Raw genomic sequence first — 24,538 nt, forward strand, 5'->3', positions numbered from 1 at the left:
AAAAACATAAGGAATATTTAAAATAATTTTCAGGAGCATGACACCTTACAAACACTGCATAATTTAGAGTTGTGCCTCCGCATATTAATTGTGTTTCAGGGGATTTTACACTAAATCCTTTTTACAAGTGAGAGAAACAATGAACACCAGATTTTACGACCACAAACAGTCAGAATATAACAGACAGCATTCCAGAGTATCAAAGGAAAGCAAAGATACAACACTGAGCTTCAGTTTGTGCTTTCCTCTCAATTTCTGTATTATTCTTTATTAAGCTAAAAAAAAACACAAAAACAAACGGATAAATGCAGTTCTACATGTTTAAGAGTTTTAACGTAATGTGCAGCCACTGTGCTCTGAACATTAACTGGAGATTAACTTCCATGAATACCAAATGTTAAATACAAAGGCCTGAATTGCCTTCCTGTTTTCACCAATAAACAAACAAACAAACAAACAAACAAACAAACAAATAAATAAATAAATAATGAAGCAAACAGTATGTCAGAAAGAACTTTGGGTGAGTTTCATGTAGCTCAGCATCACTGATGAATATCGCATGTGAGAAAAGAGGAAATGACAGAACTATAAAAGGAGAGAAAACATCAGCACAAAACAGACGCGAGGATCAGTAGAACTTTCCTCAGTGAAATCGACAGAGCACATTTCAACAGAAATAAAGAAGTGAAGTGAAGCTGAATTTCATTCCAGGATGAAGATCCTCCTCATCGTCACTCTCTACCTGATCTCAGGTCAGATATTCTCCATTAGTAACTCCATGTTAAATTATTTATCCTGGATTGTGAGAATATTAAAAGCTCAGTGAGGTTACAGTCGTGAGTGAGATTGTCTTTTGATTGACAGGTCCAGTAGACTGTTCTGATGTGATTGGTTACTCAGGAGGAAGTGTCACTATAATTTCTAACATAAACTGGTATGCACACAATAGTAAATATATTTGTAAGATGGAAGGAAACGACTGCACTGATAAAATACGTGCTGATACCAAACGCAGCAAAGTTCAAGATGGAAGATTCATGTTGTATAAAAATGCAAATGATTATTTCTTAGTATTGATCAGAAAGTTGAAGCCACAGGATGCTGGAACATACAGATTTGGATTGGGGAATCAGAGTAACTCCACTGTGAACCTAAAAGTTCTGAATAGTAAGTAAATATTTCAACCTTTTTTTGACAAGTACAATCTATTCAATATTTTTATCACCCACACAAAATCAAAGCAGTAACAAGGTATTATAGAGCGAGTAGTTTTATAAACTCTGCACAGGGTATGACACATCTGTAAAGCTTATGAACTGTAATGTATTTATCCAAAGTTTGTTTGTATGTAGGAATCATAAGAAATCAATAAAAATGTGTCTTCCATATAAAATTATTAAGTTTTATTCTGCGCTTTTGGACCGACAGTCCATCATCAGGCACAGTGTGGAATGTGTATTTAAAAACCTTTTGTAAATACACATTCCATTCTGTCCCTGATGATGGACCATCGGTCCAAAAGCTCAGAATAAAACTTCATAAATTTATGTGGAAGACATGTTTTTATTGATTGAGTAATGTATTTCTTTTTGTTTGTTTGTATAATTGACAGATGCAGCTTGTGGGGTGCCAAAAATAATGAATGCTTATCTTGGCCAGAATATCACCATCACCTGTAACTACCCAGGGGAGTATGAGAGAAACTACAAATATATCAGCACAGTGGATGATGACAATTTTGTTCAAAGCATTCTGGACACTAACACAAACCTGAAGAACGGCAGATTCTCCATTTCTGATGACAGAAATGCAAAAGTTCTCAGTGTGAACATCAGCGACGTGAGAGAAACTGATGAAGTATTTTATTTACTTGGCGTGTGGATTGGAGACGGGTCAGTCGGATATTACTCCTACTTTATCGAGATGTGGCTACATGTTACAGGTCAAACTTTTATTTTTGTTATTTTGAAAATAAATGTTTACACAAATCATTTCCACGAGAACTAAACCTGTGTGTACAGCCAGCATTAGAGTTTTGTCTCAGTCATGGTCCTTTAAAAGTTATCAACAGCTAACATGTCCATGATTTTTGTGATTTTATATATTAAATAACAGGAGTGAGCGCAACCGTTCAACCAGTAACAGGCACCTACACGATGACATCAGCAGCACCGACAGAAACTCCAGTGTGTTTCAGTAAGAACTCACTCTTTATACATCACTCATTCTTTCATTCTGTATTCATGTTGAATGTGTTACAGTCAGCGGAGTTTGGTTGGAGGATGTTGCAGGTTCGAATGTCCTTTTCTACAACATGGCATCATTAGACCAGCACAGAGACGTCCAAAAAAATCAGGAAGTGGCCAGCAGCCCTACTGTACACACACTACAAAATATGTCTTAATATGGTCATGTATGAAGATGGCATGTTCGGTCTGTGCCTGTTCTGTATTGTCTCTGTTTCTGTCTTCAGGTTCCACTGCCATCATCATCAGTGTGTGTGTCAGTGTGTGCGTGTGTCTGCTGCTGATTGGAGGATTTGCACTGGTGATCTACAAACTGAGACAAAAGAGAACACAAGGTATATTACACACACACACACACACACAGTGGTGCTTGAAAGTTAGTGAACCCTTTAGAATTTTCTATATTTCTGCATAAATATGACCTAAAACATCATCAGATTTTCACACAAGTCCTAAAAGTAGACAAAGAGAACCCAGTTAAACAAATGAGACAAAAATATTATACTTGGTCATTTATTTATTGAGGAAAATAATCCAGTATTACATATCTGTGAGTGGCAAAAGTATGTGAACCTCTAGGATTAGCAGTTCATCTGAAGGTGAAATTAGAGTCAGGTGTTTTCAATCAATGGGATGACAATCAGGTGTGAGTGGGCACCCTGTTTTATTTAAAGAACAGGGATCTATCAAAGTCTGATCTTCACAACACATGTTTGTGGAAGCAGGGGTGCAGATAGGATTTTTGAACTGGGGGGGACTGAGCTATCAGCAAATGATTCCATTTTGTGTATATATGTATGCATATATATATATATATATATATATATATATATATATATATATATATATATACTACCGTTCAAAAGGTTGGGATCACTTTGAAATGTCCTTATTTTTGAAAGAAAAGCACTGTTCTTTTCAATGAAGATCACTTTAAACTAATCAGAAATCCACTCTATACATTGCTAATGTGGTAAATGACTATTCTAGCTGCAAATGTCTGGTTTTTGGTGCAATATCTCCATAGGTGTATAGAGGCCCATTTCCAGCAACTCTCACTCCAGTGTTCTAATGGTACAATGTGTTTGCTCATTGCCTCAGAAGGCTAATGGATGATTAGAAAACCCTTGTACAATCATGTTAGCACAGCTGAAAACAGTTGAGCTCTTTAGAGAAGCTATAAAACTGACCTTCCTTTGAGCAGATTGAGTTTCTGGAGCATCACATTTGTGGGGTCGATTAAATGCTCAAAATGGCCAGAAAAATGTCTTGACTATATTTTCTATTCATTTTACAACTTATGGTGGTAAATAAAAGTGTGACTTTTCATGGAAAACACAAAATTGTCTGGGTGACCCCAAACTTTTGAACGGTAGTGTGTATACATGTTATTTCACCTCCCTCACTGCCATCACCAGGAACTACCTGCAGGCCAGGACAATGATAACATTTTAACATAGCCTATGGAAATCGAAAGTTTACACATTATCATCACGCACAGAAATTGCAAAAGTGCAAAACTTGTTTTAAAACCGTGAAGTTCCAACTGTTAAACATAGCGAGAGGCTGGGCTACGTGTGTGTGTGTAAAGTGTAAACCAGTGCATCCTGACTTTCTAACTAATGCCTGTGTGTTGCGTGAGCGGCAGTCAGTCAAAAACTCTTCGCAAAGTTTCCTTATGGAACAATATGCTCCCTGAAATTATGGCAGGGAATGCCAGATTAAACATTAAAACTGCCTTCTGAGCACTGTATCTACAGGCTACCACCGAAAGAAGGAGGCTACCAGAAAGGCTTCTCTACTCCGTACGATTTTACTTCCACTACGACATTACTTTGAACAGACTATCACAAAATTGCAAGGTGATATGATAAAGTAAGGCACAGTTTACTTACAGTCGTTTTTTTTTGAAAAAACGATGCAATCATTTTCTGCCTTTTGGCACCCTTCATCATGCCGTGTTGGGGTCCTGAACTAGGAGGAGCTGTCCCCGATATGCCTGTCAAACTCGTTGTGGGTAACCATAGCAACCAAGCTCGAGCTCACAACCTGTGCAGTCTGCGCAGTTGCAACTATACTGCTGTGTACCTCAATAAACCGAATGGTAATTAGTCTTTTGATTTTTCCGTGAGGTTTGCCTTATGCAAAGAAAGACAGCATAGACGTTTTTTCCTCCTTATAAGTGGGGGGGGACCGAACGAGGTGAATTTAAATCTGGGTGGGACGAATCCCCCCCCGTCCCCCCCTCTATCTGCGCCCGTGTGTGGAAGTGTATCATGGCACGAACAAAGGAGATTTCTGAGGACCTCAGAAAAAGTGTTGTTGATGCTCATCAGGCTGGAAAAGGTTACAAAATCATCTCTAAAGAGTTTGGACTCCACCAATCCACAGTCAGACAGATTGTGAACAAATGGAGGAAATTCAAGACCATTGTTACCCTCCCCAGGAGTGGTCGACCAACAAAGATCACTCCAAGAGCAAGGCATGTAATAGTCACCGAGGTCACAAAGGACCCCAGGGTAACGTCTAAGCAACTGAAGACCTCTCTCATATTGGCTAATGTTAATGTTCATGAGTCCACCATCAGGAGAACACTGAACAACAATGGTGTGCATGGCAGAGTTGCAAGGAAAAAGACACTGCTCTCCAGAAAAACATTGCTGCTCATCTGCAGTTTGCTAAAGATTACGTGGACAAGCCAGAAGGCCATTGGAAAAATGTTTTGTGGACAGCTGAGACCAAATTAGAACATTTTGGTTTAAATGAGAGGCGTTATGTTTGGAGAAAGGAAAACACTGCATTCCAGCATAAGAACCTTATCCCATCTGTGAAACATGGTGGTGGTAGTATCATGGTTTGGGCCTGTTTTGCTGCATCTGGGCCAGGACGGCTTGCCATCATTGATGGAACAATGAATTCTGAATTATACCAGCGAATTCTAATGGAAAATGTCAGGACATCTGTCCATGAACTGAATTTCAAGAGAAGGTGGGTCATGCAGCAAGACAACGACCCTAAGCACACAAGTCATTCTACCAAAGAATGGTTAAAGAAGAATAAAGTGAATGTTTTGGAATGGCCAAGTCAAAGTCCTGACCTTAATCTAATCGAAATGTAATGGAAGGACCTGAAGCGAGCAGTTCATGTGAGGAAACCCACCAACATTCCAGAGTTGAAGCTGTTCTGTATGGAGGAATGGGCTAAAATTCCTCCAAGCCGGTGTGCAGGACTGATCAACAGTTACTGCAAACGTTTAGTTGCAGTTATTGCTGCACAAGGGGGTCACACCAGATACTGAAAGCAAAGGTTCACATACTTTTGCCACTCACAGATATGTAATATTGGATCATTTTCCTCAATAAATAAATAGCCAAGTATAATATTTTTGTCTCATTTGTTTAACTGGGTTCTCTTTATCTACTTTTAGGACTTGTGTGAAAATCTGATGATGTTTTAGATCAAATTTATGCAGAAATATAGAACATTCAAAAGGGTTCACAAACTTTCAAGCACCACTGGATGTAGGACTATTGAGCAGACCTTGGTCTGCCCCCCCCCATTGGTCTGCCATTTTTGTTAAAAAAAAGTTAAAAAAAAGTAAAGAAAAAAATACAGTTTTCCACACACAAAATTGTTACATATTTCGATCCTTGTGGGAAAATTTTATCCCCCACCCCACCAAAACACACACACACACACACACACACACACACACACACACACACACTGTTGAGAGTTATGTCTTTTGTGTACAATTACAGATTATGTGCCTTCATCCAAGAGGAATGAAAATAAACAAGTGAGTAATTTTGTTTGTGTGGTGTCAAATAACTGTGTAGCATTATTTTCATATGTGCATTGCACATTTTTGGAGTAAGATTGTGACAACTCCCTGTCTTTGGGAAACAGAGGAACGGGAAGCAGGCTTTAGAACAGGCGAGTTCGTTTTATTGTGCACACTTTTCAGTGACTACTCACGAAAAATAAACACACTAAACACACACACATGCGGCAGGGTGTCACAGCTCTCTCTCTCGTTCCTGATTGTCTGAAAGACAAACAGAGACACATTTTAATCGACAGCCAGTAATTTGACACAGGTGCACCTCATCACATGTTACCTGCTGGTTCAACCTGCCTCCTCGCCACTCACAGCCAATGCTCGATCACGCCCCCACTGCCACAAAGATCTCATTCTACAATGTGATTATAATGGAGTAGTTTCTAATTCTAATAATTATATTTAAGTTATATTATCATAATTATAATATAATTTCTTCTCATTCATATAAAAACACAATGTTAAGCTGAACACCGAATGCAGAGGCTCCAACTGTCCCGCCATGGGCGGGAGATCTCCCACTTTAGGGAATGTTTAGAAAATCCTCCCGACCTCCCGCTGACAACATAAAAATTTCCCGCCTGCCCTTACTACACATGATTAGTTAAAAAAAATATATAACTTGATCATGGCCGTAGCCAGCTATGAGGCCCCCGGAGTCCGGACCTCGGTCATTTTTAAGAGCTGAAAATACATTTGTATGCTAAATATTCAACTGGATAAAAAAATAAAGAATAACATTAAAACTTCTCCGTAAAAAGTGCATTGTTAATTATGTTAAACGTTGATTCTGTCTTCTGCGTGTGTTTGGTGCGTGCAGCTCTGAGACCAAGAACACAAAACCGAATGAGCGCGCGACTCGGGGGAGGAACGCAGTGCAGGAGACATGGGGTTTTCATGGTCACCATCAGCGCACTTTCATCAAGCTGTTAAATTTACATTTTTGAAGCAGTGCAGTTTTGTCCTCATTGCTTGGGCCAGATCAAACCATTAAACAAGCTTAAATTATTCTTACTCTTGCCACAGGAATAAATCTCTTGTGTGGCATCTAATTCACCTCTCGCATTTAAATATGTCGAAAATATGTCGGCGTGTGCTTTGCGCATCATGGACCATGGATCATGATTTTAAAATGCTGCTACGGTCCTGAACTTGATCCGTTTATGTTGACGAAAATTAATAGTTGACTTTCCGCTTTTCGTGTGTCTGACATTGTATGGGTGGACTCAAGTGTGTACCCCGCGATATATGCCGATTCCCCAGTCGGTACACCGATCGGCGTAACGGGGAGATTGGAGTGAATGCCAGAGGCATACGCGTGCAGATCAAGCGCGCATATGAATGAAGCGGAATTCGGTCCGCTGGGGGGTCACACTGAGCCACCCAATGTCTTAGCAGTTACCGATAAAGCATACAGATGGCGCTATTAATGATACACGCGAGAGAACGAGAAAACCCGCGACAGTCAACCATTTTGTTTGTTTTTTCGCATCTGCATTTTGTCTGCATTTATCGCCTGCTCATCTTTAACTTTATGTTCTCTTGAATGAGATAATGAAATTCCATTGGTGGAAATGGCGAAAGCCAAACTACGAAGAAAAAATATCAGAAAATCACCAAGATAAAGTTCGGATCGCCTATCGCGATGGTCGCCAGGGACGAATGGCGGACTATTTTGGACGGCAGCAAGACGACCCTATATCTGACAGGGTTAGATCACCAGACCAGACGTTAGATTCTAACCAACTTGTCTGACTTTTACTAACTTAGAAATAGAATATTATTAGAAGAACATTATCATCAGAGGGTCTACCATTGGCAATTTATAATAGTCATTATTGACATTAACTTTAGGCATATTAAAGTTTGGTCTGTAGTCAGTGGATTTATCTAGATCCGTTACTATTAATAAGATTTAATTGACACGAAATGTGGTCAATCATTCATATATATATATATATATATATATATATATATATATATATATACACACACACACACACATTATTTTTTATTTATACTCGTAGAGAGGGAGAATCTCCCTCTTTGCAATTTCCCCAAGTTGGAGCCTCTGACTGAATGTGTTATGATCCAAGTATAAGAGTGAGAATTATCTTTGTGTTTCTGTTTTTCAAGTTGCTTCTGATCATAATGCTGATACAGTTGATTTGTATGAAAACATCACAATGAATTTTTTTTTAATTTTTTGTGCATTTGTGATATTGATTGTGAGAGGTTTTATGAAACTTATTATGATGAACATTATTTCTGTATAATTATTTTTTATAGTAGTACACTGTAAAAACAGTAACTAGTTATTGCTGGTTTCATACAGTAAGTTTTTCAAATTGATCTGACTCAGAATTAAAGCTTGGTTATTTGCAACTAACAAAGACTCATCTCTCCAGCAAACTTCTCGCTATTGTTGTCTGAACAAGTATTTTCAAAATACTATAACAAGGATTTTTGAGTTGCAGTCGGCTTTGTTCGCCCCTTGAGGGAAACCCCGTGCATCTCCTAAATTGAGATGTGTGAGCAGGAGATTGTGCTGCATTTTATTTTAAACTGGTCTAGTTCACATGCTTAGTGCTCATTTAAAACTTTCGTGTCTGGGTACCAGCGAGTGGCCTCGTGGTTAGTGTGTCTGCCTCTCAATCATGAGTTCTACTCACGGTCAGGTCATACCAAAGACCATCATAAAAATCATGCCTTCTGCCAAGGCATGCTGCAATACAGATGCGAGTGGGGAGTCAAACTCTTGTAGTTACCTGAGGACTAGCCCCCCCACTGTAACCCTAGCTATGTAAGGTGAGAGACCGAGGGCTATGAAATGGAGATCAGTGCTGCCAAATGTGCCATGAATGGTGCAGGAAGGACTTTGATTTTGTCTGGGTACACATGGTCAGCCAATTACTTTCAGTACACATGTCCTGTTCGCCTTTGAAAAAGAAATTTGTGACATTGTCAGTATCTACTGCCCAGGATGCTCTGGATTTTATTTGATTTAATGTTGTGAAGTGGTTGAGGCCCTTTATCACTATATTCAGTCAATGCATTTTTGTATGTTGTACTTGAGGCAAGATTTACCTCAGTCTTTACCTGTTATTCCACATGTTCGTAAACATGGTTTCACCTAACTTTCAGCTGTGTGCTCTTAATTTATTTGTTGAACATTTCTTAAATACAATTGCAACAACATACAACCCCGATTCCAAAAAAGTTGACAAAGTACAAATTGTAAATAAAAACGGAATGCAATAATTTACAAATCTCAAAAACTGATATTGTATTCACAATGGAACATAGACAACATATCAAATGTTGAAAGTGAGACATTTGAAATTTCATGCCAAATATTGGCTCATTTGAAATTTCATGACAGCAACACATCTCAAAAAAGTTGGGACAGGGGCAATAAGAGGCTGGAAAAGTTAAAGGTACAAAAAAGGAACAGCTGGAGGACCAAATTGCAACTCATTAGGTCAATTGGCAATAGGTCATTAACATGACTGGGTATAAAAAGAGCATCTTGGAATGGCAGCGGCTCTCGGAAGTAAAGATGGGAAGAGGATCACCAATCCCCCTAATTCTGTGCCAACAAATAGTGGAGCAATATCAGAAAGGAGTTCGACAGTGTAAAATTGCAAAGAGTTTGAACATATCATCTACAGTGCATAATATCATCAAAAGATTCAGAGAAGCTGGAAGAATCTCTGTGCGTAAGGGTCAAGGCCGGAAAACCATACTGGGTGCCCGTGATCTTCGGGCCCTTAGACGGCACTGCATCACATACAGGCATGCTTCTGTATTGGAAATCACAAAATGGGCTCAGGAATATTTCCAGAGAACATTATCTGTGAACACAATTCACCGTACCATCCGCCGTTGCCAGCTAAAACTCTATAGTTCAAAGAAGAAGCCGTATCTAAACACGATCCAGAAGTGCAGACGTCTTCTCTGGGCCAAGGCTCGTTTAAAATGGACTGTGGCAAAGTGGAAAACTGTTCTGTGGTCAGATGAATCAAAATTTGAAGTTCTTTATGGAAATCAGGGACGCCGTGTCATTCGGACTAAAGAGGAGAAGGACGACCCAAGTTGTTATCAGCGCTCAGTTCAGAAGCCTGCATCTCTGATGGTATGGGGTTGCATGAGTGCGTGTGGCATGGGCAGCTTACACATCTGGAAAGACACCATCAATGCTGAAAGGTATATCCAGGTTCTAGAGCAACATATGCTCCCATCCAGACGACGTCTCTTTCAGGGAAGACCTTGCATTTTCCAACATGACAATGCCAAACCACATACTGCATCAATTACAGCATCACGGCTGTGTAGAAGAAGGGTCCAGGTACTGAACTGGCCAGCCTGCAGTCCAGATCTTTCACCCATAGAAAACATTTGGCGCATCATAAAACGGAAGATACGACAAAAAAGACCTAAGACAGTTGACCAACTAGAATCCTACATTAGACAAGAATGGGTTAACATTCCTATCCCTAAACTTGAGCAACTTGTCTCCTCAGTCCCCAGATGTTTACAGACTGTTGTAAAGAGAAAAGGGGATGTCTCACAGTGGGAAACATGGCCTTGTCCCAACTTTTTTGAGATGTGTTGTTATGAAATTTAAAATCACCTAATTTTTCTCTTTAAATGATACATTTTCTCAGTTTAAACATTTGATATGTCATCTATGTTCTATTCTGAATAAAATATGGAATTTTGAAACTTCCACATCATTGCATTCCGTTTTTATTTACAATTTGTACTTTGTCCCAACTTTTTTGGAATCGGGGTTGTACATTTTCATTGTTAAATTTCATTGTTAGCCTCACAAGCACAACATAATTAGGTGAACGAGAAGATTCAGTTGGGAGAACTCTTGTCTAAACTTGAAAACCTAAGTAAAAATTCAGTCATTTTTCTCTTCAGATCGTATAAATCTTTCGCCTTTTACTAAAGATTTCCTTGGGGAGGAACATTATGAGTATAAACTATTTTAGGGCGGCACGGTGGTGTAGTGGTTAGCACGGTTGCCTCACAGCAAGAAGGTTCTGGGTTCAAACCCAGCGGCCGGCAAGGGCCTTTCTGTGTCGAGTTTGCATGTTCTCCCCGTGTCTGCATGGGTTTCCTCCGGGTGTTCCAGTTTCCCCCACAGTTCAAAGACATGCAGTTAGGTTAACATGGGGTGGCCTTGGGCTGAAGTGCCTTTGAGCAAGGTACCTAACCCTTTGACTGCTCCCCGCATGCTCTAGTGTGGCTGCCCACTGCTCTGGGTGTGCGTGTGTTCACTGTTTCAGATGGGTTAAATGCAGAGGATGAATTTCACTGTGCTTGAAGTGTGCATGTGACAAATAAAGGTTTCTTCTTCTTAAAGTCAATAACAGGAATCAAATGTTGAGAAAACTCAAAAATCTATTGCAGCATGTTACTTTTTACAGTGTAGTAGTCACAGTAGTAGTACAATGATGCTACCCTGCTTTATGTTTTATTTGTTGTACTACACTAAAAAGTAACAGTAATTTATTTCTCTTATTGTAGGTTCCTTCTGTTTCTGAGAATGTCATGGCTAGTGTACCCCCATGTGAAAACTTGAACATCATCATGAGATTCAATCATCAGAAACCAGAATCATTTACAGGCCAATCAGATTCAACATACCAAACACTGGACCCCCTCACCATCCAGTCTGATTCAGACTACACGTCCCTGATTAACACCACTGAACAACTACCAATGTCTTCTCACTACCAATGCCTGAATCCTAGAACTCGGACTAACTCGGTTTACCACACCCTTCATTCTTAATGCTTACTTTTTCATTTATTAATTTTGTTGTGATGTGAGATGAATGATTAAAAAAAAGTTAACTGTTGGAAAATTGCTATGATATAAGTTTGGACATGTTGTTATTGGAAAATGATCACCTCAGGGTGGGAATACATAGTTTTCACTGACGTCATGGCATTCCGGGGAACGCCCTCCAGCTGCCATCTTGTGGGGCAAACAAAATGGACCATCCCCATTACCGGCTACGTTATCTCGGACGAATTTATGAAGTTATATAGTCAGTTTTCTAAAATAAAGATCAAATGGCAAAATCAAGCAAACAGAAGTATATAGATACATTAGATGACATCTCACGACAACGATATGCAGCCAAACTGGCCTTGATTGGGGGAATTGACCCCTACGAAGTGGACAAAGATGCATTTTCAAGTGACTATGCAGGGCTGCCAAAGCCTGAAACTGCCAAAGCCTGCTCCAAAGCCTGAAACTGACTTCATCAAACTTTAAAGGCTGTCTGATATATACAACTTTATGCAAACAGCGTGTCTTTTGGCGGATGCCGCCTTTTTCACGGCTGAATTGCGCAGATCCAATTTTTTTTTTTTTAGGGGGGGCGTTGGAGTGTCTGATTATAATTTCAAAGTAAATTCTGTATTAAAATTACTAAATAAGCAAATCCGTTACAGTCTATGAAACAGGAAGTGTAAGGATGAGAAAAAAACCAGTTTAAATCGGAAAAGCTGTGCACATTTGCGCAGGAAAAGCTGCACACGTGAGAAGCTGCGCAAATGAGCACAGCTTTTCCGATTTAAACTGTTTTTTTCTCATCCTTATACTTCCTGTTTCATGGACTGTAACGGATTTGCTTATTTAGTAATTTTAATACAGAATTTACTTTGAAATTATAATCAGACACTCCAACGCCTCCCCTAAAAAAAAATAAAAAATTGGATCTGCGTGTTTCAGCCGTGAAAAAGGTGGCATCCGCCAAAAGGCGCGCTGTTTGCATCCCAAACACAAATCAAATCATACAGAATAGACCTAAAATATTTTTCAAAAATGACCCTTGCATGAGTGAAGTGACAAGTGTCAAATAGAAACGTGACAAACGAGCGATATTAAGTGTACATTACAATGTAAACGTACACTCAGCGATTCCAGTTAGGCATTCTCCAGAGATTGTTTACATGATGTGTTGGTTTCCAAAAACAAACTTAAATACAATTGATTGTTTAGTTAAACAACTTACCACTTATAAAATGATCGGAGCAGACTTTGCTGTGTTTGGAAGGCTGATAATCCTTGCGGTTGATTCTCGCAAGCCATAGATTTCTCCTTTGTATGCTGAGTTTCTTTGTTTGCTCGCCTTCATGCTCCCGTACAGTGGGAATTCCATAAAAGCTCCGCTTGACGTCATCATCTGACCTATTACGACAGCCATGAATACAACAGGTGTGCACCATTGCTAGCTTTAAATAGTAATAATGTAACTATAAATTTAAATAATATATAAATAAATGTAGGGCGGCACGGTGGTGTAGTGGTTAGCGCTGTCGCCTCACAGCAAGAAGGTCCTGGGTTCGAGCCCCGGGGCCGGCGAGGGCCTTTCTGTGTGGAGTTTGCATGTTCTCCCCGTGTCCGCGTGGGTTTCCTCCGGGTGCTCCGGTTTCCCCCACAGTCCAAAGACATGCAGGTTAGGTTAACTGGTGACTCTAAATTGACCGTAGGTGTGAATGTGAGTGTGAATGGTTGTCTGTGTCTATGTGTCAGCCCTGTGATGACCTGGCGACTTGTCCAGGGTGTACCCCGCCTTTCGCCCGTAGTCAGCTGGGATAGGCTCCAGCTTGCCTGCGACCCTGTAGAAGGATAAAGCGGCTAGAGATAATGAGATGAGAATGAGATAAATAAATGTAACTCGCGCGTTACAATGTGTGCTCAGTGACCCGTACGGTAAGCTTGCCCCACAAGATGGCCGCCACTAGGGAATCCTCGACTCTGTGACGTCATGTGAAAACTATCTATAGTCACTCCCCATAGTTGATTATTTTCCTTTAACAGCACACTTTGTTGTGTTTTGTTTGATACTTAAGACATTGCATCTTCCATTTCCTGGTTTATTAATGTTAAAAATGTCAAAATGTAATAAATATCTTTATGTGAATTAAATGTTTTTGACATGGTGAAATGATATATTGCTGAGTGAAACACCTGAGTATCAGTATTGAGTTTGTGTATTAAGTGAAAATTTGGTTGTGAATTCATATTAAGAAAAAAAAACAATAAATTGTTTACTAATGAAGGTGCATGTGAGCCGTTCTTGATCAAAAGATAAATTGCAACTGTGAATGTTTTGGCTATGGATATTGTACTAATCTATCAGGAATTTGTCGCAGAGGGAGTCATGTGACCGCGGCGAGGGATGTGGTAGCTTTTCGCGAGGGCTCCGCAGTTACCCCTTTAATTTAATAATTTTACCACATATTTGATCTTTATTTTGGTCAGAATTTTTTAACTAGTGATAACTTTTGATAGTGATGGCGACATCATCGAAAAAACAATCTTCTAAACAAGCTCAAAACCATATCCGTGCTGTCGACAGTGAAGAACTTTCTAAGCTAGTTAAGCTAGCAGTGGCAGATGCTATTAAGGAAGCTATTCCCAAATTCGTGGATGATGTGGTTGCGCAACTTTCAGAGAAAACCCAAGCCATCGTGGCTGAATAAATGTCAGAAGTTCGAAACGAGATTTCATCCATTCGTGCTGACACCTCGACGTGCATGGAGCAAATTGAAACGAGTAACAACCATCTGGCTGAGGTGGACAGCCGACTCTCTACCTCAGTGGACAAACTGACAGCTCTCTGCACTAAGCTGGAGAACAAAATTGCTGACCTAGAGGACTGATTGCGGCGAGACAACATAAGGATAAAAGGGATTCCTGAAAACCATGAAACAAGTAATCCTCTTTCCTATTTGTCTAATGCCATACCGAAGTGGTTCCCAGAGCTAGGCTCCGTTGAAATTATGCGAGCCCATCGAGTTGGCCCTGAACGGGAAGACTCCAACCAGAAGCCCATCTCACGCACTATTCTGCTGAAGCTGCTAAGATTCACCGACAGAGATAAGATCCTGGCCGCAGCACGGAAAACAGCTGTAGAAGTGGATGGGACGGCGATTCGATTTTCTCCAGACTACAGCAAACAAACCTTCGCTCGCAGACTGACCTTCTCCGACGTGATCGACGAGTTACAGAAGATGGGTTTCCGTACATTCCTGCAATATCCTGCTAAACTGAAAGTGATGCGTGGTGGAGCCAGCCACTTCTTTGAAACTCCGCAGGAGGCAAAATACTTTGCAGGGACTCTGGATAGCTAAGTATTGGAGTTATTAGAAATACTTTTTGTTGGTTTTGTCACTGTTAATGGCCGAATTTGTTTGCTATTCTTGTTTCTTTTCATTTGAATAATCGCTTAGTCTACTCGACGCTTTAATGGCTTCTTTTTGGGCATTCTGTGCTCACCAAATAGCCTAATTTACATTAATCTACAATGTGGTATCTAGTTAAATGAATAAGGGGGGTTGTGGGGGTTTTTTGTTTGAGGGTTACTACTGTACTCTAGGATCATGGGTCCAATGTTTTGGGGTGCACCAAGCTCTGTAGGAGCTGACTGGGGATGTGGTGTTATACTGCCCTCTAACGTTCTGAGGAGGGCTATGGGGTCATGGCGACAGGGTTGTTTTTGGGGTGGGCATGGATATCTTACTTTTAAATTGATGTACTGCTCAATACCTCGTTTCATTTTATTTTATTTCTCAAACTATAACACATTTTTAACATTATGGCAAAGCTTCATGTAATTAGCTGGAATGTTAACGGGCTGAATGGCCCTATTAAGCGTGCTGCTTGCTTAGACTTCTTACATAGGCAATTAGTCGATGTGGCATTCATACAAGAATCACATTTAAGAACTCAGGATACTCAACGCTTTGCAAACAAACACTACTATGTTGCGTCCTCTGCATCTTTAAATTCAAAAACAAGAGGTTCATTAATAGTATTGAAACGCAGCCTCTCATTGAACATAATGGGAAAGTATGGGAGTGAAGATGGTAGAATTTCTTACATCAAAACTAACATTTCAGGCCGCAAATTTGTTTTCATTTCTGTTTATGCCCCTTCTCTGTATGAATCGGATTTTTTTCCCTAAACTAATCTCAGTTCTAGCACAATTACATGACTTTTCTCTTATTTTAGGTGCAGATATGAATGCTTGTATTAATCTAGCTTTGGACAAATCAGCTCAAAAACCAAACCCCATCTCAATTAAGTGCATCAAAAGATATTCAAGATGTCTTGTCATCTCTCAGTTTGGTAGACCTATATCGTTTAACTAATCCCACTTCAAAACAATACACTTTCTATTCAGCCAGACACCAGACTTTCTCTAGAATAGACTATATTTTAACATCTCCTGGGTCTTTTTCTGAAGTTCATAATGTAGCAATTATACCCTCCTCATTATCAGATCATAGTGTGGTTTCAGCTCATATTACGTTGATGGGTACTCTACCCAGAGCCCCATGGTGGCGCTTTAATACATCCCTCCTCCAAAATGAGGAATTCTGTACTTTTCTTAGTAACTCTTTGAACACTTTTATAGAAATAAATAAAGGTTCAGTAGAGGATCCCAGATATTTGTGGGATGCTATTAAGGGATCGATTAGGGACTCGACTATTTCTTTTTCATCTTATCTTAAGAAAAATAGGCTTCATAAAATAAGTGAATTAGAGGGCACTCTTGTTCAACTTGAGTCAGAAAGACAAAACACACAGTCTGACACCCTGACTGGGAAAATATCTGCAACAAGAACTGAGCTGAACTCTTTATTGAGACAAAGAGCTGAGTTTTTAATACATAGAACAAGAAGAAATTATTACTTTAATGGTTCTAGGCCTAGCCATCTGCTAGCCTTACGACTGAAACAGACTGAGAAATTTTCTAGTGTCATGACTATCAAAACATCTACTGGTACTTTAACTGACCCACGTGAAATTAATGAGGCATTCAAAAAATTCTATTCTAACCTTTATTCTTCTGAGGTATTGCTAAATATGGAATCCTGCGAAGACTTTTTCAATGGCCTTGAACTCCCCACTCTCACCAGCCAAAATTCAGACAATCTTGCGGCTCCAATCACAGTGGAGGAGTTGAGAAAGACTCTTGTCAGTATGAAGAGGGGTAAATCCCCAGGCTGGGATGGTATCCCTCCAGAAGTATACTGGGGGAAGGGAGAAATTGTGTGTGTTTAAAATTTGTTTCTATTTTTAATTCATGTTTCCTTTAACTTCTTGTAATGTACATTTCTATGGTATGAAAATAAAAAACATTTGATCAAAAAGGAATTTGTCGCAGAGGCCGATGTAAGTGCAGATTGGAGTTTATTATAGTGAAACAAATGCAAACAAAGATCATGAACATGAAAAAATATACAAAGACTAAATATGCATAGCAAGAACATGGACATCCATCGCTTCAACAACAACTAAAGCTAGAAAATGAGATACAGAATCGAGAAGCACTCCCAGGTCACCGACCCCCCACAGGGGACTTTTAGGACTGTTAGTAAACACACGTCTAAAGCTCTGTGAGTTTTTGTGCTAGAAACATTCAAGTAACACCACTAGAAACCTTGAATCTTCTAGTATTCAGACAGATAGATAGATATTGAAAACAAACTTTAGCTTTAGCACTTTGTAAAGAAATAAAAACAAATCTTATGAGTTTCAGTACTTCACCCAGCAGCAGCCTCTTAACGACACACCCATCAGCTATTCACATGTTAAGCGCATGGAACATCAGTGTCGTCATTCGCTCATTATGTAGCAAGGGGAGGTGAGAACACGGCCCATTTCACCGGTATAAACAAGTGCACATTTTCACTTGTTTCCATACCAACTAAGGCCCTGTCCACACGGCAACGGATTCAGGTGACTCTGATACAGTTGCTTATCGTTTAGGCCTGGCGTCCACACGGCACCGGCGTTTTGGGTGCCCAAAACGCAATCTTTTTGAGAACGGGTTCCAGAGTGGAAAGATCTGGCAACGTTGCCGTTGTGAAGTCGTCTGGATGAGTAGAACAGATTTGTTTACGATGACGTCACAACCACATGACTGTGAGTGCTTCACGCCGGGTAGAAGTGTAACGAACTCGATGCGAGTTGTCAACAAATCCTATAACTTGGTTCATGAAACGCGCTTACAAAATATTTTCACTGTGAATATTTATTGTGTAATGGTGCAAAGTGAGAGAGAGAAAATAGCCCTTAGGGCAGAGTCAATCCCACCAGCAAAAATAAGGAAAAAAAAAGGAGCGATCTCACCTCTTCAGATGTGGGTTTAAGTCCTACAATACATTCCTCAAAAAGGGCATAGAAGAAATTAATCCATCAACGTATATCATTCAATTTATTCCGGACCATTAAAGACGCCGCCTTCCGCGTAGAATCATACATCATCCTTGTCGCCATATTGGATAGGTCAAAGCGGAGAATAAAGATTCATGTGCTGCGTTTAACTGTACCAACAGGTTTACCGTCCAAATGAGATCATATGGGATTACCTTTCACAGGTGAGAAACAACAAATTAATCCATCAACGTGTAGCATTCAATTTATTCCGGACCATTAAAGACGCCGCCTTCCGCGTAGAATCACGTCATCCTCGCCGCCATTTTGGAGAGGTCAAAGCGGAGAATAAAGATTAGCTGCATTTAACTGTACCAACAGGTTTGCTGTCCAAACGAGATCACATGGGATTACCTTCAACAGGTGAGACTGGAAAAATACTTTTCATTGTATTTGGTCATTATAATGTAATTTTACGAACAGATTTTCCTGACTTTGTGGCTAATATGAAGTCTCGCGCATAATAGTTTATGCGCATGCGTCCTTACTTCTTCTATTGTTCTGGTGTCTCCGAAGGGACCGTCTTGCAGCGCCCCTAGAGGTGTGGCATGTGTATTGCATCGTTTTCAGCAAGCGTTGCGTTGCCATATGGACCTGATATTTTACTGATCGTTGCCCATTTGGACGCGATATTTTTTTAAATAACATCTCGTTGCCGTTGTCGTGTGGATGAAAACATTATTATTAGGCCTGCCTCAATTTGCCTCGTTTCATCAATCATGTTCAAAGTACAGCAGAAACTTGTAAAGTGACTGACTTGCATATTTTTTTTGTATTTTTAAAAACAACTGCAGGTCAAATTAACAAAATTCTATTGTTATGAGTATTACAGTATTTCTCTGTTTTTGTTACCAATATTTGAAGTTTTAACAAATAAGTTTGATTATAATCACATATTGTTGTAAATATAACAAAAACATTCTGTTTAATAGTTTACAAAAGTTTGCTGTGATTTAAACAAAAAATATATGTTTTTGGGTTTACCATACTTTTCTGTGGGGATTTTACATAGTTTTTATGTAAATTTCCCGGTCATTTTTACAGTGTATTTGTTTGTTTGAAAAAAGGAGGATTTCTCAATGGAATTTGACCGAAGCAAAACACATTTTTGCAGCGTGTAGTTTAACCACCTGCCGCTTGCCAAATACGGGCGGCACAGCGGTGTAGTGGTTAGCACGGTCGCCTCACAGCAAGAAGGTTCTGGGTTCGAACCCAGCGGCTGGCAAGGGCCTTTCTGTGTGGAGTTTGCATGTTCTCCCCGTGTCTGCGTGGGTTTCCTCCGGGTGCTCCGGTTTCCCCCACAGTTCAAAGACATGCGGTTTGGTTAATATGGGACGGCCTTGGGCTGAGGTGCCCTTGAGAGAGGCACCTAACTCCCAGCTGTTAGCATGGCTGCCCACTGCTCTGGGTATGTGTGTGTGCTCATTGCTCATGTGTGTGTGCATGTGTGTGTGTTCACTGCTTCAGATGGGTTAAATGCAGAGAGGATATTCATCACAAACTTGTGAAATTAAGTTGTGCTGCTGCTGTGCTGCTGCTTGTGAAATCTAATGGAGTAAAGATTGCTCCAGACTCGGCTTTCTCGGTGAGTGTGTTCAAAATGATGGGTTCCTACCTAGAATTCATGTAAAATCCAATAAATATTCAACAAAAACTCCTTCCTCGCACAGGACTCTTGGGTGCACTCTGGATTGTGTGAGCACCTTATGAAGACTGGCTACATAATTACAAAAATGTTTTCTGCTTTGGTCAAATTCTCTAGAGAATTCTTCTTTAGGATTGGTTTAAAATTATACAGCAATTTGTCACACATATTGTCACCTCACTATCGTTGGGCATATTTCCATTTATTACAGGGAGATGCAGTCATAAACCTGCTTAATGCACTCCCTTAAATGAATAAAATACTATTTACATAAAATATATATTGAAACATTTTACTGATTAAGGTTGTGTTGGTCTTATTAAGACTGGCTATATGATGAATTAAATGGCTTCACTGGAGTCAAAGCTTGGAGAGCAGCTTGTAATGGGAAGGGTCTACTTGTTTATGCCTCTTGTATATTGAAGTGCTTGCACTACAGCACTCATTTGCTTTACAAAAATTGTTTATTTCCATTTATTACGGGGAGACGCCATCATAAACCTGCTTAATGCACTCCCTTAATTGAATTATGGTTTGTTGATATCTCGATCTTGTCGCACATATTGTCACCACATATAAAATAATTTGATAGTGTGTATGAAAAAGGCTTTGGCAGAAATGTCTCAACTACTGGACGAAATGTCTCAACTATTGGACGAAATGGCATTGGACAAAATGGTAATTGGACAAAGTGTCCTGATCCCAAGGAGGGGCCAGGTGACCAGTCGTAGTGGAGCATAGGGATCTGGCTGGCATGTAAGGGTGGAACAAACTGGAGGTATGCTGGCCCTAAAACCTTGAGAGCCTGGTAAGATAGCGCCAATGATTTAAATTTGATGCAAGCTGCAATAGGTAGCCAGTGCAATTTGGCAAGCAGAGGGGTGACATCAGAAGAACGAGGGAGGTTGTAGACCAGGTGAGCTGCAGCATTTTGGATGAGCTGTAGGGGTCTAATGACACAAGCTGGAAGCCCAGCAAGGAGAGAGTTGCAGTAGTCCAAGGGGGAGAGGATCAATGCTTGGACCAGTAGCTGAGGAGAGTAAGTGGTTAAAAAAAGGGCAGATCCTTCAGATGTTGTAGAAGAGGAATCTACATGACCGGGTCACTGCAGCGATGTTCACCGAGGTTGAGAGTTTGTCGTCGAACACAACCCCTAGGTTCTTCGTGCTGGGTGAAAGTGACCTAGTGATGTCCCGTACAGAAAGGACAATGTCCAGGGGTGGACAGGATGGAGCAGGAATGTAGATTACATCTGTCTTGCCTGGGTTGAGCTTCATGTGATAGTTGTCCATCCAGCTCTGTATGTCACACAGGCAAGCAGAGATGCGAATGGAGATCTGTGTGTCAGAAGGAGGAAAAGAGAGAAACATTTGGATGTCATCAGCATAGTAGTGGTAGGATAGACCATGAGCAGAGTTAAATGGGCCAAGAGACCTGGGGGCTCATTTATCAACCGTTCTTACGCACAGTTCTGTGCGTAAAAGGTTCGTACGAACATTTTTGCGCAAAGTGTGGAATTCATGAATGTGTACTTGAACGTAGAATTGTGCCTAAATATACGCACACCTCGGACCATGCTTACGTACAATACCTAGTGGTAGAATAACGAAACAACAAGTAGTGTTGATTCTAGAGTCGAACTGTGCCCGATGCGCAGGTTACAATACAACTATTTTTGTGTGTTTGTTTGTTTGTTTGAGTGTATTCTAAGTATTTTGGTTTCGAACGTGCTGAATCAAATTCAAACACACCAACAACGTGATCTTGTGGGCCGATTTCAGATTACTCACGGTGTAACTAATAATTGACTATTGACTAATTTACTCATGTGTAAATAATTATTTGAATTGATATACGTATAAAAAGCACACACATGATATGCCTATCAGAACGCAACATGGCCCATCTTGCATTGCTAGAAGAGTTGGCAAACCGTGCGTTCCGCAGGGAGCGCGTATTCAGAGAGAGAGCCGATTTATTTGCGGAAAGTTCAGAGTGGCTTTTGAGCAGGTATCGTTTTCCAAAGCATATATTACTTGATTTATGTCATGAATTGGGTCCTATGCTAGAGCGCGAAACAAAGCGCACGAAAGCCATACCTGTCCATATCCAAGTTCTGTCTACCCTAGGATTTTTGGCTACAGGCACGTTTCAACGTGAACTTGGGGATAGAGTGGGTATTTCTCAGCCGTCACTGAGCAGAATTTTGCCAACAGTTTTGGATGTAATAGTTTCTTTGGTGCCAAATTATATTCGGTTCCCTTATTTACTTCCGCATAAAGCTGAAGTTAAGCGAGACATCATGCAATCGCGGGGTTCCCCAATGTTATTGGGGCAATAGATTGCACACACATAGCGCTAAAAGCACCATCACAGCACGAATATAATTTCGTGAATAGGAAGGGGTTTCACTCCATCAATGTGCAGCTCATATGTGATGCCGATTTGATGCTTTTAAACGTTGTTGCTCGATGGCCTGGGGGAACGCACGACTCGTTTATTGTGCAGAACAGCTCAGTGGGCATTCGTTTACAAGAAAGAGCTGTTGAAGACGGATGGCTTATTGGTGAGTGTCGTGCAACTTGTCATAGTATAACATGGGTATGTCCATTGAGCAGTGTTCCGCAATGGTAAACCGCAATATGGCAATGTCATGTATGCAACTTGTTTGCATAGGTGATCAAGGATATCCACTCAAACCGTGGCTCATGACCCCACTAACCAACCCCCAGACACAGCAGGAACAAGCCTACAACCGGGCCCACGCGCGCACCAGAGTTACAATAGAGCGCGCAATTGGTTTGCTGAAGGGCCGATGGCTGTGTTTGTCAAGGGCGGGGGGAACGCTGCAGTACCGACCTGAAAAGGTGTGCAGCATGGTTATGGCTTGCTGTGTGCTCCACAATTTGGCCATCAGAAGAGGAGTCCCCCTGCAGGATCCCCCTAGACCTGATGACCCCATGCATGACGAAGAGCGTTGCGAAGAGGGCCTTGCACCTGCTAATGCTTTTGCGATGCGGATCAGAGCGGGGATCATACAGAGATTTTAGGCAAGTTTACCCATATTATGCATATTATTTACTCACTGTGTGTGTGTTGCATAATGACAGAACACAGACTTTTCACGATTCAATTATTTGCGATTTGAGTTGCACAAGCAGCAAGTGTTTTCAGTGACTCACTGATTTCAGTGAGCACATTAGTGAGGTTGCTTAGCTGCCCCTTGATGTCACTAACTGCCTGGGCAATGTGCTCTTGGTTCTGCAGGACCTCATCAGTTAATACCCTTGGTGCCCGAGCCTCACGCACAGAGGACCACCTTGCCTCCTCCTGCACCATCGCGGCAGGAGCGGACGTGTCTGTATAATTGAAAGAGCAGATGCATTAATAAGCTACTTCTGTTTAAACCAAAAATTTCTGTTTGAAACAATTTTTTTTTTTTTTATCGATTCAGTAAAAAATGTTTAGATTTAAATTCTGCATTAAATGTGTGACCCTTCATCTTGGACGTTTGGTTCTGTTTCTGGGGGTTCTGGGGGTTCCACCATGAGGTCACTGTCAGTCACACCACTCACCACTCCGGAACACGCAGCGTCCCCAATAATGCCAGCAACCCGTTCATCCAAGACAGACAATTTTTCAAGGTTTTGCTCTCCCCCTGTCACCATTGTAGTGCGCCTGTAAGCGGCCACGCGCTTTTTTGCATTTAATTTAATATCAAACCACTTTTTTTTTTTTTTAATTTCTGCCACAGTCCGTGGCTCAGATCCGGTGGCATTTACAGAGTGTGCCACCTTCTCCCACACAGTATTCTTTTTTTACTAGTAACGCCGGCTTCTAAACCACAAAACAATATCTTCCCAGATAGCAGAGGGTCGTTGATTTGACGTGGAATCATCGGCATGTTCTTCAACCTATACGCCGTCGAATCACCGTCGATCACCGACGTTGATTCAACACCGCTTTGCTCATACGAGTTTCTGTTGAAACGACGTTGAAAAGTGGCTGGTGGTCGACAGAGAATAGACCCCCTTTCACCCTTTATTCAACTACGGATTTCGGTCGATTTATAGTTTAATTTTCGGCGATGATTCATCCAACTTTACTTCCTGTTTTATGTACAACAGGAAGGCTACAAATTAAGCAAAACAGGCTAAATTAAACTAGCTAACAATAAAGCATCGGGGCTCTTGCCTAGGACGAACACACACATGCATACTTCAACCATGAAAGTGAAACTTAATTTATATCAATGTGCGTAGGCTATGTCCTGTTTTATGTACAACAGGATATAAAAATGCATGCAACAATGCACCTCTCCTAATGTTTGTCAAGCTATCTAATGAGGCATAACTTTTAACATTTATAAGGAACAGAACACACTTGAACAAGTTCTTAGAAACATTTTATGATTTATTTATAATTGTGGCCTATTCCTCCTCCGGCGCAGACCTGTACATGGAAACAGAAAAACATAACCAAAATTAATTTGATGCAGCATTGATAAAGAAAGTCAGCAGTAGGCTATGGGTTTCTAAATGCCACCCTACCTCA

The 24,538-nt window shown here is 40.6% G+C and overlaps 1 protein-coding gene and 1 pseudogene across 1 annotated transcript; both read left to right on the forward strand.

The window, feature by feature from the left end:
* Positions 1-632: 632 nt before the first annotated feature.
* LOC132896277 (uncharacterized) lies at positions 633-12,474 on the forward strand. Its single transcript, XM_060937012.1, has 7 exons — positions 633-752; positions 1,072-1,167; positions 1,613-1,942; positions 2,116-2,196; positions 2,474-2,581; positions 6,008-6,045; positions 11,626-12,474. Exons 1-7 carry the CDS (start codon positions 713-715, stop codon positions 11,890-11,892), a joined length of 960 nt encoding a protein of 319 aa, XP_060792995.1. The 5' UTR covers positions 633-712; the 3' UTR covers positions 11,893-12,474.
* LOC132897235 (U5 spliceosomal RNA) lies at positions 10,999-11,106 on the forward strand (annotated as a pseudogene).
* Positions 12,475-24,538: the final 12,064 nt, after the last annotated feature.

This window comes from Neoarius graeffei, chromosome 13 (genome assembly GCF_027579695.1).
Source record: "Neoarius graeffei isolate fNeoGra1 chromosome 13, fNeoGra1.pri, whole genome shotgun sequence".
NCBI classification, from domain to species: domain Eukaryota; kingdom Metazoa; phylum Chordata; class Actinopteri; order Siluriformes; family Ariidae; genus Neoarius; species Neoarius graeffei.

Coding starts and splice junctions, on each gene's coding strand:
- LOC132896277 (XM_060937012.1), top strand. CDS start 713: ATGAAGATCCTCCTCATCGTCACTCTCTACCTGATCTCAG. Junction 1,943..2,115: donor GATGTGGCTACATGTTACAG/GTCAAACTTTTA, acceptor ATTAAATAACAG/GAGTGAGCGCAACCGTTCAA. Junction 2,197..2,473: donor AGAAACTCCAGTGTGTTTCA/GTAAGAACTCAC, acceptor TTCTGTCTTCAG/GTTCCACTGCCATCATCATC.